This window comes from Sebastes umbrosus, chromosome 21 (genome assembly GCF_015220745.1).
Source record: "Sebastes umbrosus isolate fSebUmb1 chromosome 21, fSebUmb1.pri, whole genome shotgun sequence".
Lineage (NCBI taxonomy): Eukaryota > Metazoa > Chordata > Actinopteri > Perciformes > Sebastidae > Sebastes > Sebastes umbrosus.
The window spans coordinates 21,585,418-21,601,339 of NC_051289.1; the positions used below are offsets into that span (position 1 = coordinate 21,585,418).

At 41.5% G+C, this 15,922-nt stretch overlaps 1 protein-coding gene across 3 annotated transcripts in view; it reads right to left on the reverse strand.

Annotated features, from left to right (window-relative positions):
- Positions 1 to 15,922, reverse strand: part of abca4a (ATP-binding cassette, sub-family A (ABC1), member 4a) — a 39,595-nt gene that overhangs the window by 4,610 nt on the left and 19,063 nt on the right. The window contains exons 13-42 of one of the 3 annotated variants that reach the window (XM_037757285.1): positions 13,899 to 14,104; positions 13,640 to 13,816; positions 13,181 to 13,403; positions 12,225 to 12,446; positions 11,665 to 11,869; positions 11,470 to 11,547; positions 11,117 to 11,329; positions 10,401 to 10,578; positions 10,115 to 10,246; positions 9,776 to 9,915; positions 9,470 to 9,607; positions 8,287 to 8,465; positions 7,893 to 7,995; positions 7,149 to 7,354; positions 6,811 to 6,865; positions 6,597 to 6,677; positions 5,894 to 6,063; positions 5,480 to 5,604; positions 5,247 to 5,345; positions 4,965 to 5,154; positions 4,627 to 4,721; positions 4,256 to 4,288; positions 3,645 to 3,750; positions 3,448 to 3,522; positions 3,084 to 3,253; positions 2,756 to 2,933; positions 2,457 to 2,572; positions 1,501 to 1,648; positions 1,297 to 1,420; positions 29 to 158 (exon numbers count right to left, since the gene is read on the reverse strand). In XM_037757285.1, coding sequence (XP_037613213.1) covers positions 29 to 158; positions 1,297 to 1,420; positions 1,501 to 1,648; positions 2,457 to 2,572; positions 2,756 to 2,933; positions 3,084 to 3,253; positions 3,448 to 3,522; positions 3,645 to 3,750; positions 4,256 to 4,288; positions 4,627 to 4,721; positions 4,965 to 5,154; positions 5,247 to 5,345; positions 5,480 to 5,604; positions 5,894 to 6,063; positions 6,597 to 6,677; positions 6,811 to 6,865; positions 7,149 to 7,354; positions 7,893 to 7,995; positions 8,287 to 8,465; positions 9,470 to 9,607; positions 9,776 to 9,915; positions 10,115 to 10,246; positions 10,401 to 10,578; positions 11,117 to 11,329; positions 11,470 to 11,547; positions 11,665 to 11,869; positions 12,225 to 12,446; positions 13,181 to 13,403; positions 13,640 to 13,816; positions 13,899 to 14,104 — 4,295 coding nt within the window. Of the gene's footprint in view, positions 1 to 28; positions 159 to 1,296; positions 1,421 to 1,500; positions 1,649 to 2,456; positions 2,573 to 2,755; positions 2,934 to 3,083; positions 3,254 to 3,447; positions 3,523 to 3,644; positions 3,751 to 4,255; positions 4,289 to 4,626; positions 4,722 to 4,964; positions 5,155 to 5,246; positions 5,346 to 5,479; positions 5,605 to 5,893; positions 6,070 to 6,596; positions 6,678 to 6,810; positions 6,866 to 7,148; positions 7,355 to 7,892; positions 7,996 to 8,286; positions 8,466 to 9,469; positions 9,608 to 9,775; positions 9,916 to 10,114; positions 10,247 to 10,400; positions 10,579 to 11,116; positions 11,330 to 11,469; positions 11,548 to 11,664; positions 11,870 to 12,224; positions 12,447 to 13,180; positions 13,404 to 13,639; positions 13,817 to 13,898; positions 14,105 to 15,922 lie in introns of all 3 variants that reach the window. The other 2 variants (XM_037757283.1, XM_037757286.1) reach the window with 2 other exon arrangements.

The following is a 15,922-nucleotide window of genomic DNA, read 5'->3' on the forward strand; positions in this document are numbered from 1 at the left end:
TATGTAATACAAGCTCTACTACACTAACCAGTGATCCAGGAAGAAGCGATACTGGAACAGAATGTTAAGGAAGAAATAGACGAATCCCTCAACAGCCATGAAGAACAGGTTCTTCCCAATGAAGTCCCAGTTATAGGGGTCTGGACTGTAGTCCTCACCTGAGGAAATACACAAACATAACACACCTTTCAGTCATGCTTTCACACTTAAAAATGTTAGGTGTTTTCCTTGACATAAGGACGTTACAATAGAAGCTTAGTTTAGCTGGAATATATTTTTCAGTAAAATCAATCAATATAATTGTATTGTAATTAGGACTGTCAAAGTTAACATGATCATAACGTGTTAATGCAAATTTGTTTTAATGCCACTAAATTTTTTAATGCAATTTTTAGGTTGCAGCGGGCTCAAGTTTAAAGTTTTAAAGTCATACTAGCTTGTCACGAAGGAGACTAAATAACGCTCCAAACTTATGCAAAATTTTGGCGAGGAAAAACTTGAATGGCCATTTTCAAAGGGGTCCCTTGACCTCTGACCTCAAGATGTATGAATGAATATGGGTTCTCTGGGTACCCACGAGTCTCCCCTTTACGGACATGCTCACTTTATGATAATCAAATGCAGTTTGGGGCAAGTCATAGTCAAGTCAGCACATTGACATGAGTTTGCCATGTTATGATTTGAGCCTATTTTTTATGTTAAATGCAGTACCTGTGAGGGTTTCTGGACAATACTTGTCATTGTTTTGTGTTGTTAATTGATTTCCAATAATAAATATATACATACATTTGCATAAAGCAAGTATATTTTCCCACTTCCATGTTGATAAGAGTATTAAATACTTGACAAATCTCCCTTTAATGTACATTTTGAACAGATAAACAATGTGGGATTCATTTGTGATTAAGCTCGATTAACTATGGACAATCATGCGATTCAATATTTTAATTGACAGCCCTAAATAGAAGTTTAGTTTATCCTTGAATATATTTTTCAGTAAAATCAATCATTGTAATTGTATTGTAATATTTCATATTTTGTCCTTTAACCTTCCGATATGTATTTTTCACTGCTACAGAATCTGTTGCAGAGCGTTTGGTGTAAAGACGGAGGTGTTTGAGTGTGTTATAACTCTGCAGTTGCCTTGATGTCAGATGTAAGCTATCAGATTTCCAATGCAGCCAGTGACCCAACGTATATTCAGAGTGTTGAGATGGTGGCTGACAGATGGAGGCTTTTGTAGCTCCAAGTATTTGCTTACTGGTCTGTGAGGTATATGAGCGTGTGTGTACTTACCGAAGCGAGCGTAGACATCAGTCACCGCCTGGTTCATGGCCATGTCTATGAGACCTCGGCCCAGACAGTAATGGGGGAAGATGAGCAGCACGGCCTTTAACACCTGGTTGAACTTGTACAGAGCCTGCACAGAAATCCAAATTAGGTTGAAATGGAAGATGCATGGGAGACGGGATTTACAGAGACAGAGTCCTGTGGTCTTACTGTGGTGCCCTCAAAAAGATCCAAGATGAAGGTGATTGCACTGCTGTTGATGCCAATGAAGAGGTTGATACATGACAAAGAGACGTAGGCTGTGCTGGGGACACTGAATATGAAGGACATGGGGTACATCATGGGAGTCACAGACCAGCTAAGAGAGAAAGAGAGTAAAAAAGCATCAGTTAAGCATCAATGGACGTCACAATCTAATGACACATATGTATGTATCATTACAGTAACAGGATTCAAATATTATAATATATACATATATGTACATAAATGCATGATTTTCCATGTGCAGTGTAAAATGATATATATTCCATAGCTGATATTTTGACTGTCGGAGGCATTCGGCTGGGTGTGTCTGCAGCTAGCGTGAGATGTGGAGTAAACTTAATCCACAGGAGTGTCACAACAATCTGGTGTTGACAGTAGCTCACATTTAGGCTGCGTGATGAAAAACATCTGCTATGGGAGGCATCTGAAAAGCTACCCATGTGCCCAGTGTTTGAAGAAAGTCAAAACTGATCAAGACACACAACCGGACCATTGTGGGAACCAAAATAAAAAATAGAAAAGCAGGGTACTAAATCTTGTATTACCCTCTCGTTAGCCAAATGTTGTGGAATCAATTCAGGTATTAGGCTTTAAATTTAATTTGAATGGAGAGATCATATCTTTTTGGTTTGGTCAATATTTCATAAATAAAGCAACCAGAGGTTAATGCTGAAGCTTATATATATTTAATTATGTTTTTTACTACACGACAAGAATGTGAAAATACTGAATATTGGCACAAAATATTTTAGTTATTGGCAGTGTCAAATCAGAAGCAAGGCTATAGGCCATTTTGATTCAGCTTTTTTTTTTATTTGGCTTTCATTTTACATTCTTTGTTGTTAGAAAAAAACTGAACAGACACAGACAGCTTGAGTTTTAAAAAAAAGACAAAAACTTACCCATAAAGCATAAGCAGGGAAATAAGAGGTTGGAGGTTGGTTGGTGAGGTGTAGCACTTCTTATTAAAAAAGATGAATATTTCCACCACCATCGCTGCACTGATGGAGTAATTCAACTGGAGAAACAATAAAAAAACAATAAGTGCTGACATGCCATTGATAGTAGTGTCTACAAAGCTGAGAGCAAAGAGCACAACACCTATTAACATGTGGGTGTCTTTACCCTGGTTGTTCTTATAAACATCATTATTACATGCCCTTGACTTGGTGCACATCTCATAAGGTAATAGTCACTGTACCATGTCCCAGAGAAAGTTGGCCATCCAGTAAACCAAAGGACTGACGCCACTGACAAACTGCAGGTGTTTGGCCTGGGTGACCCTCTCCTGGATTAAATAGAGGACGAAGCTGGCTGGAACGAAGGACATGGCGAAGATGACACAGATAGCCATCACTACATCCACTGAGGTGGACAGGCTGGGGAAAGAACAGAAGGAAACTGCTCTTATAAAATCTAAAAGTATCACACCCTGGTAACAATAACTCTTAGAAACTCCTTACTTCTCCCTGCAATCACCTAAAAACAGTTTCAAACTTTGAAATGTAACTGAATACACGACCACTCACACAGTGATCTCAGAGAGCTGTTCTTTGGTGAGGTTCAGAGGATGATTGATGGCAGTGATTCCATATTGGTCCAGGTTAGCTCCTTTGGGCAGGTTTGCACGGAGGATGGCGTTGTTGGCCACGTTCATAAAGGAAACCATGGCATGCCAGCCCTTATTGCTGTACCACACCTGTGGAAAGACACTGTACTTTGAGTCCTGCTGATTTATAACATTAATTACATAGACGTGTCATCTATAAAATACAGCACTTACTTGGTTTGTCACAAAATTATGAACAGTCTATTACATCGTGTTATACAATGAGGTAAGTAGATCACAGTGATGAAGGTTGCATCGTGCTGGTGAGGCTTTATTGGACTGACCTTGACATTGTTTTCAGTCTCCATGTACCTGAGGAACGTCCCTATGTCCTTCAGCGTTTGTTTGGAGCATTTGCCCTGCAACCGAACATAAGAGGCCCAATTACAAAACATATCACAGAAGAGCAAAGTGATGAATACACAGAAAAAAAAGGATAAAAGTGCACAAAAACATACGCAAACACATAACGTGTAGTTACCCCAGTAACATTGAGCAGTCGTCCCAGCTGTGCTGCTAGATCCTGGATGGTCTTTGGCTGCAGCTCTAAAAGAGGAAGCTGTCCTCCCACTGATATACCTCCATACCTGGACACCACAGAGAAAACCCTGCTGACATCTACAGCGCTTCACTGTAACTCCAGCTGACACAGCCCAAAACTGTACAACACCATTACAACCACCGGAGGGAGAACTGCACCACTACACAGCTCAGTGCTCCAGCTACTCCTATCAGAGAGCTGCTTCAGAGCACCATTACAAAAACTCTTTCATTCCCACTTCAATATCCATTTAAACCAAGGCCAAATAGACTGTCACTACGTTTTAATGCAGCTCTGCACACACGCTCTTATTTATTTATGGAATTGTTTGTGTTTTAATGTTATTTTATGTGGGTCTTTCATGGGTTTATGTTTTTATGTTGTTTGTGAGCCCCTAACCTAAGACACTCACTATGTGATAGACAATAAAGGCTTTTGAATCTTGAATCATCCGTCCATGTAATACACTTCAAAATGCATATCAGATATCCCTCTTTGGACCTAAATGTAATCCGACATTGGATCAGTTGGAAAAAAGAATGTGAAATTACCTTTGTTCGTTCACCCAATATTTGCTCTTCAAGCTGAAAGAGATGAACATTTCAACTTTAATAATTATGTAAACACCACAAATAGGCTCACAGCTTCTTCAACTAAAATGAACAGTACTGCACTTTAACATTAATAATACTGTACATTCTATGTTACATGAACACATCTTGTATAAACCTTTGAGGTATTACGATTACAGTTTTTCTCTTTTTGGCAACAATAATATATTTCATTATAGTAATGAAAATACCTACAGAGTTCTTGTATAAACACAAAAGTTTAGCTTCATGCAGAGGAGAGAATATATAGTAAATTGGTGCTATTAGGTACAGTAACTTCAGTTTTTGCTTTTTGGAGTAAGTAAGGATACCTGGTTCTGATGAGGCTGGGGTAGGTCTTCACCAGGTAGTCAGAGATGTTCCTGCCTGTTAGGTCCATGAGAACATCTCCTGTTGACTGGATCCTCTAATGCACAAAATAACATGCAGTCTATATTTAATAAGAGAAACTCATCCGCAATGGTGGACCTCCAAATGTATGTTTCAGTTGGATAAGTGGAAATGATACAGAAGTCAATACACAATACATAATAGTGTGCTGAAGGAAAGGAATAGTAGCGTACTTGAGAGGGTAGATTTTGTGTGTTTGTGTGTATATATATTGAATATATATTGTTGTCGTTTCAATATTAATGACCCAACCACTTACCTGTGGAGGTGGCAGGCCTCCAGCTCCCGCAGGACACACAGGGAGCATGGTGAGTTTCCTGGGTGTGCTGCACTGACAGTCTGGAGACGGTCTGAGGGAGCTCCATTCTGGGCCCGCCAGCATATCGATCAGGACAGGGTTAACCAGGGGCATCTCCCACTCCGTGGTGATGTTGTTACAGGGGAAATCTCTACCAGTGGGAGAAAATGACTGAGTCAAACAAAACAGCACAAGGCACAGTCTGGGAAAAAAAATGCTCTAAAGCTGTTGAAGCTGACTCACTCCATTGGTTCATCCACCATGCAGCGAGTCCCAAAGCCTGGCCTGTTCAACAGCACCTCGCCAAGGTATCTCATCTGAGCATCCATAGGACGCTCATTACTGCAACGGACAAAATCAGAAAATGTATCTAGACACATTTTAGCCAAATTCAATAGGAAGTATTCGCATTCAATTTGTAAGTCTCCTCATATCAGCTGAATAGCGCTAGGTGACCTTGTGTCCATTATGCCCACCTGAAGAAGGTGTACTGTCTCCCATACATCCAGGGACTGAGGGTCACACTTGGATACTCTCCGAAAGGTGGAACGATCAGAGTGAAGGTCAGTGCCAGGAAAACAAAACTGGCCGGCAGCACAATCTACCAAAGACAGAGTCATAATTACCATTTAAAAACCAGACAAAATATGTAACGCTGATTAAGCCCTGGTACTTCTTGGTAATTCAACTCTAATTCAGACAGCCAAATTGAATATAATTGCGGCAAGGAACTCTGCTGATTCACCAGCCTAGTGTTCATAGTTAGATCATATTCTAGTATATGCACAACACACCAAAACCAGTGACACTCTACATTAAACATAAAATGCTATTACGATTACTAAAAGCGCTGCATTGGAATATGGTTCGATAAATCATAGCAAGCTTACCTGGGCAAAGAAGTCTTTGTAGGAGCGTGTTGCGTGATGCAACCTCTTGATCAGCAGAGCGAAGAACTGTTTGATGGTCAGACAGAGCCCTCTGACCTGGTAGGAACCCCTGCCTGCACTGCCTCCTGGGACATCACATGGGCCCTGGCCATTGGTGTGCAAAGCCCCGTCTGTCTCTGGAATATAGAGCTCAAGTCAAGTTGCACAGTCTGACATATTGTACAAGCTAGATTAAAGAGGCCAGCCAGCAAGCCATGCATGTTTAGTCTCCTGTGAGCGGTGATCAAAAGGCATTTACCAGCAGTGCTCTACTAGCCTCGGGGATGCAGTTCGTCATCTTAACATGTCACCGGCGTGCCAGTGAAAGCTTTGGATCGAAATATATATTTACGATGACTACATCAGTTGGTCATATCTCACTAGTCAAAATGCCCAAGCCGAAGCTCTCTCTGCGTTACACTGTTGTCAGGAAAAACACTTTTGCCCAAACATGTTTTCAGGAATGGATTAAATGCGAGGGCATTTCCCAAAATGTCGAACTATTCTGTGAATTTCTCATCTCAATCTTTTCATTCAACAAAGGAAAGTTGAATAGGTTTCGTCTTATATCACATAATAAATCTTCTTAAACGGCAGAAATTGATGTGTTTTTCCCGCAGCAGCAGCATTTTGTTCAGAGCTGCAAGCTGAATGCCAATGTCACCTGCTGGCGGTTCCATATCAACTGCCACTCTGTTGAATCCACAGAGACTAGCTCGACACATCTGTCGCAATGATTTCTTGTCTGAGAGATTGGGATACAAAGGATGTAGTTCACATGATGAGGGGCTACGAGAGACACAACTACACATTCAGACACACAACAAATCAACAGGACGAGACAAAGGCGTTAAGGGAAAGTGCTACAAAAACTTTACCTGGTATACATTTCCTGTTGGTTGCCTTCCCATTAGCAGTGACCTTTAGGAAGATCTACAAAGAAATTGCTTATTGTTATTGTCAGGATTCAAGATTAACAGATGCTCTTTATTACAAAGTGTAAATGTAACAGAGCCTAACCACTGTAAAGGTGAATGCCAGGCAGTGTCTGTATGACAGATTGTTCTAATGAAACTCTCCTTGCATGCAAATCGTTAGCACTGAAGATGAAAACATAATTTGTATTTCAATAACCAACGTATAATAATAACCCTTTTTGATTTTCCTAATAAATCACAACTGCATGTAGGTGTTAGAAGCAGTTATTTCCACGCACCTCCTCCAGCGATGTGTCGGACACACCAAAGCTGCTGAGGCCGATGTCCACCAGGGTTTCCTCCAGCTCCCTGAAGAGGCTAGCGTAGGCCCTGGGCTGGAAGTTGCGGTTCGGCAGCAGGTAGGTCAGCTCCTGGCCGATGGCCTCGATGAGACGAGCCTCCGGCACGTGATGGTGGATCAGGGCTGTGATGCGTTCCATGTTACCTGGAGATGAGTGGTAGAGGGAGATTTTGCTTCATTTCAACTTCCAATACATGTTAATTGCTTTGATTGTTTGATTTAATATCTTATTGCCTCTTATACTTTTTGAAAATAAGGCACTGGAGAATGTGAAGTAAGCAGCAACAGTAATAGTAAAATATCTGACAGGTGGCATGTTAAGGAGAAATGTGCTGTAGGAAAATTAAAAGTGTGTCCAAATTCACAGTAGGAAATTAAGAAAACCACATTAAATTACAGCATATGGTTGAGCAAACCTGCACATCAAATTGACCTTCTACACTAGCACATTAAGTGCAGTCAGTGCAGGGTGTTTCTAGGTGTGTTGGCAGCAGCTACAGTAAGTGGACTGACTACAATCCAGTGCAAAAGAGCTATTCATCTGCATAACAAAGTGATTATGTTCCATTACAGTATTCATTTAGAAGTTGAATCAACTAAAAACAGGTTTAAGGAGACTGGCAACTAACTTGTCATAACACGGTAATCTCAGAAATGACAATAACACATTAGTGGATCTTACCATCCATCTGTCTGTCTGGAGGCTGGCTCTCATCCTGGTCCACTTTAAACTTTGAACACTTTGAACATTTACAGGAGCAGTCGTCTGTACGGTCACAGCTGGTCTGCAGGACAAAATGTTATCAGAAACCCTAATTTACTTTTTATTTATATCTCTACTGCATGTATTTCTGCTCCCCCTCAGTGGACCCATTTACATACAAATCACAAAGGAACTGAAATGAAATGCTAAATCATGTTCCATATGCTATTCTAGCCAGACAATAATTAATTTATGGCAGTATAATAAATCCACCTTCACCCCACATTCCTCATTTATCTTTTAAAGCTACCAGTCTGTGCCATTTAAAGCTTAATGCACACAAACAAACAAACTCATTTTCATAAGTTCCCACCTTTGGAGTATCATTTTTCATTCGTCGCACGAGAGTGAGGTAGAAGCCGGCGCCGAAGCAGTTCTTGAGGAAGATGGGGGAGCCGCAGCAGTAGAGGCGTCCCTGAGAGATGATAGCCACCCTGTCACTCAGCAGGTCGGCCTCGTCCATGTGGTGGGTGGACATGATCACTGTGCGTCCTGCAGCATCATGGGACAGAAAGGGAGGTGGAAATAGACACATTTGAAAGAAAGATATAAGTTTGATAATTCTGATTTAGGACAATCTTTCTTTTTTAGCTCAATAAGATCTAATAATACTGTTGTGAAAGACTAAGGCAGGAAAACACTCAGTACAACTGGCCTGATTGTGGAATCATAAATTCACAACTTTTTGCATTTAACCAGACCGAGAGAGATACCAGCTTTAGTTCAGAATGTTACACAGTTTTTTAGGTGTCAGATTTAGTGGAAGAACTGTCAGACGTGTTGTCAATAGTGGCATCAATAATGCAATGTTTAGTGCAGGACCTTGGCTGAATTATTTGTAGCGTGACCAGACAAACCTGTCAGGTTTGTTCATCATCTAAGCTCTACATGTCATGTAATACAACATGATGCTACACTGCTACTTTGTTTCTAATCAGTCTCACCCCAGATCTCTTCTAATTGTGTTATTGGCAAGGTTCAATAGTAGTTGTCAAGGAAACCTGATAATGAAACATAATTTGTGATATGAAGGCAAGAATATTTAGCATACTAATGAATTATAGTCACTTAATGGACTATTTTCCTGCCAGACAGACACTTAAGCTGACTACATGTTTGGCAGTTATTACAAATACACCATTATGTTAAATTGTTGGTTGATGTGACAAAAATACATTGTAATAGAATATAAATAATGAATAGCTGCATGAGCTGCTACCTATTTTTAACAGATGGATTGTGTCCATGACGTTGCTCGTATATCACATTTCAAGGCGCCGTACTGTAAGTGCATTATTGTAAGTGCATGATGATTTCAGTAGAGTATAATATAAGACAGTAAAAGTTGGATATTTTCAGGAAAAAAACCTGAAACTGTTATTTGTCTTTTGATATATATATAAAATGTCTACCTGAGGGGCTAATGCAGACAACCTCCACAGCACCATGACATTGGGGCTCTATAACTTCTTCGAGCCAGCAGGGGTCAGTCTTACCTGCACGGTATTTAAGCAGCAGATCCCAAATGGAGCGCCTGGAGTAGGGGTCCACCCCTGAAGTGGGCTCATCCAGGATCACCACCTTGGCCCCGCCAACAAACGCCAAAGCAACTGATAACTTCCTCTGCATTCCCCCTGGATTAGAGCATCATAAAGTACAGACTGAGTGTGGTTTGCATGGTAGTGAGCATAAATACAATTGTGCACACACCTGCATACTAGGTGTGGACCATCTGTTTAAAAACTAAAATCCATATGTACTTTACAGCAGCTTTTTTTGAATGAGGAAGCATCCAGACAGACCTGAGAGGTTCTGGGTCAGTTCATCTCTCTTGTGGGGAAGACCAATATCCTGCAGCATGTTCTCCACCTCCTCCTTGGCCTCTGCTATTGGACGGCCTTTCAGCAGCGAGTAGAAGAGGATGTGCTCCGCTACAGTCATACTGACATGGAACAAGAGAAAGAAGGGGAGTAATAATCCAGTTTCTACTATAAAACTGTACACGCTATACCCCGCAAGCATGATTTTTTTAATCACGCTGCATGGTGGTACTACTGTGGCACAATATAAAATTTCCCAAAACAACTTAATTATGATAACTATTTCTATCCTAGATTGTAGCTGTGTGGAGAGTTACATACTGCTGAAAAAGGATGTTGTGTTGAGGACACATTCCCAGAGACAGACGGATGGAGTCCATGTCTGTTCGGATGTCCTTGCCGTAGATTGTGGCTGTCCCTGAGGTGGGAGGGAACATCCCGGTCAAGATGGACCTGGGAGGAAGAGACAGAAATAAGTGGACTGAAACATGGTGACTCCTAGCTACATATTGACACTACATAAGTCAATTGCAGAGAATTTTAGACTACTTTCTACATTTTCAGCCCTTAGGCTCGTTGTGTGTGAGTATGCATCCGTGTGACATACATGGTGGTGGTCTTCCCAGCCCCATTGTGGCCCAGAAACGCAGTAATCTGGCTCTCATAAAAGCTGATGCTGAGGCCATCCACGGCCGGTGTGAAGCCACTGCCGAACACCTTGACCAGGTCCTTGATGCAAACACCCTTCACCAGGTCAGCTGGCTCGGCTTCAAAGAACGGCTGACCTGCACACAGCGAGGAAAACCACATATATGTTACTAATTGGTCTGAAATAGAAGTGAAGACTGCTGAGATCAGGGGACTGGAATGTTTCCATCACTTATTAACTCAGGATGAGAGAGCACTGAGAAGCTAGCAGTATGTGTGTTCACATAATGGCAGCAAATGCAAACACGCACACAAGGGCACCGAGTTCTCACACAATGAGTCTGATTGGCAGAGAGGGAAAGTGGGAGCAAATAGAGAGATGACTTCAATCCTGAATGGAGATGAAGTGTTTGCTATGAGCAATATTACATCAACATAATCATTAAGATATGCAATGCATTATATATGGAATTATGCTGTAATTAAGCAGAGATGTTGATAGGCAATCAAATGCAGCTGTAATGTGTAATAATAAAGTCATGATAGAACTGTGTTGTATCTATTATTATGGTAGAATATGATGTGAAGCTCTTTTCAGGAGTGTATTTTGGTTATGAATTTAACAAATTGCACCTCTCTGTGTAAGAAAGCCAGCTTTGTATGTAACTATTATACCGTCTCTCTCCTGGTTCTCCTCTGCCTCAGCCTGGCTCTCCCCCTCCAGCCTCTCACGCTGATTCTGGTGTTCACACGAGGTCATCTCCTCCAGAGTCTCCTGGTCTTTCTCCTGATCTTGGTTTTCCTCCTCCTCTTGCTTCTGCTGCTCTCCTTGCTCTTTGTTTGCCAGGTTATCAAAGCCTTTTTTATCCAGCTCCAGTTTGTTGTTGCCTTTGGAGACAAAAGAAAGGATTTAAAAACCGACTTAGGGCTGAGACCGGTATCACTGGATAACAGTCTCTCCCCTTAGCATATTTTCTTATGCACAGTAAGTGAATAGGGAACATGGTAAGTACAGTAAGTAAGCATACCTAAAGCTGGAGCCACACTGTTGAGCCAATAACAAGGAAGGAAGGGGAAGTAAAACGGTCGACCAATTCCATACTGGCCTGTGAGGAAAAAATATAATACATGAGTTACAGTAAATATGGAAATAAATCAAAAGAGTATTTGTTTTTACAACAAAAGTTGTAACCAAACCCTTCATTTCTCTCTAATACACTGACCAGGGAAGACATTGTCCAGGTACCAGGCCAGCACAGCATACAGCACGGAGTCCAGGCCCATCATGCAGATGGAGGTGAGAAAGGAGAACTCGTCCCCCTCCAGAGGACTGGTCTGGATGTTGTCCCACTGCAGACCCAGGCCCTGCTCTTCGTACCGCGAGATGTACTCTGTCCCAAAGCCAAAAGCCACTTGGGATAGCAGACTCTGATGGGAGAGGCAATGGTAAAATCATATTTGTTCTACTTTAAGGCCTGTCCTTCAACCATCTTTAGTCCAAATAGTATTGAGTTTAGTGAGAAGGCTTTGTTCTCTGGGATCTAATAGGTCTGTAATACAATTAAGGAACAACAACTACTTGTGTTTTAAAAAATGGTTTGTAAAATCTCAAAATCAGTTCCTATATCTGATAATATACTTGGGAAGAGTCCAGAATTGAAGATTCTGAGCAGGTGAATCCTGTGCTGCAGCTGAAATTGATTAATTACCATATATATGGTAGCATGTTTTCATTTGAAACATGCTCCCTTGATAGAGGGAGATGCTGAGATATGATACCCACCACCAAGATCTTCATGTCCTTGGTGAGGCGGTCTTGCCAGGCGAAGCAGAAGATGTGAGGGAGGTAAAGGGCGAAGTAAACGATGCCGCAGCAGGCTGCTGCCAGGTTGGCCTGGTTGAAGAAGACGCTGAGGAGGAAGCATTGCATGATGGTAGCCGTGGTGAAGGCGAGCAAAAAGAGGAAGAGGATGACGCCGTTGCTGTAGTTCAGTACCCTTCCTCCCTACAGGCAAGAGACAGAGAGAAACAGGGTTTTCAGTTGCAACGCACTGAATACGCATAGGAATTATACCTACCATACGTGGATGTAGGAGAATATAATATTGTAATATCTGCTACAATTTATGCATTGTGCATTGTCCCTGCTAAATATACAATAAAATAAAATAAAATATATAATATTAATATAGTAAAATATATATATTTTTTTTTGGCAGGTGGAGTGAAAGAGATGCCATTTTACCAAAATCTGAATTCAGTGTCCTGGAAACAATTGTTTAAAATTCTAATTTTTCCATAGCCTATTTGAAATATATAGAAACCTTGGGATGTTGGGTAATTTTGGGATTAAACAATGCTTTACACATATCATCCACTAGAGGTCACAACAGCCCATTTTACTGTAATATGTCAGCTGAGCCACTGGCTGAGGACAAGAGAGGACTTGTGACTTTTACAACATAGAAGAGTGAATCATTGACTATCCCATTCCTGCAAAGCCGTTGACATAATTCCCATGATGTCATGGTATTCACAGTTCTTTCATCAATGATTTACGGGCAAGCAATCAGAGAGTCACTATTGTCAATTCATTATTTCAAGGAAAAAAGATCTGGTAATGATTCGCAGTAAAACTGGGTGATTTATTTTATATCCAGAGAAGTTAACATTGATAGACAAATTATAATGGCACAGGATTGAGGATCTTTAAAAACGTTTTGGAAAATCCTTCCTCACCATGATGATGGCGGTGAGGAGAACGGTGCTAGTGCCCATCATGAGGAAGCTGTCAATAAACCACGTGGACCAGATGACGCCGTTGGTGACCCCCGTGGCCTTTAGGGTCTCCTTGAGGCGGAGCTCCTTCTCCAGGACAATACTCTTGACTATCATGGACACTGAGTAGACCCAGGCCAGCACCATGAAGATGGGGAAACAGCGGTTTAATGTCAGCATGAAGCTGGATAAAGAAGGGGAAGGAGAAATAAGAAAGAGGAGAAGGACACTGTTATTGAAGTTGGGAAACCAGAATTGTGTGATTATCACAAAAGTAGTTAACTAAGTAGCGTAATGCTAAATCGTGACTTAACCTTGAAAATCAAAAACTAATAGCAAGTCAACAATGAATTCTGCTGTGGCTTTTAAATGTGATTGAACCTTGTTTAAAATTACTAAGTGATTATGTTTTCCACTCACAGATCATCCACATAACAAGGGTAGGGCATCTGCTGCAGGTAAACACCTAATGGCCACTCCTTTCCTGTCTGAGTCTTGATGATGCCGTGCTCTATTATGTCCTGGAGGTAAGCAAAGCCGCCCCAAATATAGCGGAAGTCATCCATGGGATCAGCTCTGGGGCCAGGGTCCCAATACCTGAGCAATAAACACATATTTAGTCTCGAGGTTTATCATCATTATACCAAACCCATCATTTCCACTTGACTTTGATTCTGACCTGTCTTTGACTTTATTGGTGCGCTCCACTGCATCAATATCCATACGGATCTTGAACTTAACATGAGGCGGGACTTTGGTGGTCCAAGAGTGCATATTTACAAAGACAAGACCCGCCCAGAACTTGCTGTCCTCCATCAGGTCCAAGGCTCGATAAGTGACGGTGTCCTCGTCAGGCACAGCCACAAACTTATCCAGGAGCACACACTGGGTGAGGGAGGATGAACAAGAGAGAGACAGACATATAAATGAACAGTTGTTAGCTGGGTACCCCTGGGTATAAGCCGAGCAACAGCCAAACAACAATTTAAGTGCTTTCTGTTTAACAGAATATTGGATTTAACTTTAAAAGATAACCACAAAATCGGTTTCCCTTTAAGTCACTTATTTGAGTTTACTTGAGTATTATGTACTTCCATCAAATAATCCAGCAATCAAAAGCACTTTTTAAAAGATTTTAGAAACTGTTTTAACCTTGATAAGTCAAACGTATTTCCAATTAATCTGTGTTTGAAAATGTACATTAAGTGAAAACTGATATGATTATATGTGAAACAAGAGTTTCTTATACAGACAGCACTCAGAAAAATACCTCAAAATGCCCTCAGTGGTCAATTTCTTTGGAATGTAATTTATTTTGCAGGTATTCAGTCATAAACAAAAGTATTATATACATTTAAATTTTGATCTGACTTTGCGTCAGATGAAAAGTCAGGGGATCACCAAAGTGATTACAATTCGTCATGAGGGGAACATACTGTAAATATCTGTGCCAAATTTCATATTAATACATCCAACAGTTGCCAAAACATGTCAGCCAATAATGCCAACCTCATGGTGACACTAGAGGAAAAATCACAGGATCATCAAAGTCAATATGGGATAATTATTGTGTGCCCATCCATCCAGTAGATGTTGAAATATTTCACTGGACAAGTGGAAATTTTGACCTGTTGCTGGCGCTACAGAGAGGTCAGAGCATCACTAAAGTTATCATGGATTCATCCTCTGGAAACCATGAATGTTTGTACAAAATTAAATGTCAATCCATTCCATACTTTTTGAGATATTTCAGTCTGGGCAAAAGTAATGGGCTGACCGACTGATAGACCGACATTGCGATCTCTAGAGCCACGGAGCTAGCGTGGCTAAAAAGGTGAAAAGCACAGAGTTGGCTCGCGGCACTAAGATCCACACTCTATGCCCACATTTGCAGAGAAACTTCGGCAGTGGTTGTCTCTTCCCTGCAAAGCGTGTCTGATATAGCCATTCACTGTAGGCTAATGCAAATAGGGAGGGCCGGGATCCAAAAGGAAACACTCCAAAACAACAATTTAGCCCTGAGATCCCATGCACAGATACCCCACCCACCAAACCCAAAACACACATACCGCCGTGCAAACACAGGCATGCATCCAAAACACATGCATATATGCACTTTAGGACACAATGTACACTAAACACACCCAACAAATTATTCAGATCTCAAAGACCGTCCCTTAATTTGCCCAAGCATTCACCTACTAACACTGCAGTCCCACTGTGTGGTGTGATACGCATGCATACCACCAACGTGCAGCCAACCAGCCATCAAGCCCACGGTCATTGTTGCCGCTTTATAAAGGATGGTGGACGGAGTGACAGCTGTATCTAATCGGCCTCAATCGTTCCCACTCTCCCTGTCACACTCAAGTGCTGTAAGCTTCAACTGGGACAAAAACAAAGAGCACCAACCATCCACCCAGCCATGCACCAAGGTGCCCCCCATGTCACCCCCCAGTGTGATAGGCCTCTCATCCCGATTAGCCTCCGCATGGAAAGGGGTGATTTTAACTTTGTTTCAGATGCATTGGTCCACCAAATGTGGAGGGCACTCACAAGAGAAGGTTTGTGATGTTTTTCTGTTTTGTTTTTTTTCACCCTCCACTCCATCAGTAGTAAACAAAAGAGACTCGACAGCTAGTTTGGCTCTCGCCCACCTGGGTAGATTTCCATGTGTCTGGACGGGCGGACAAATTGCAGAGC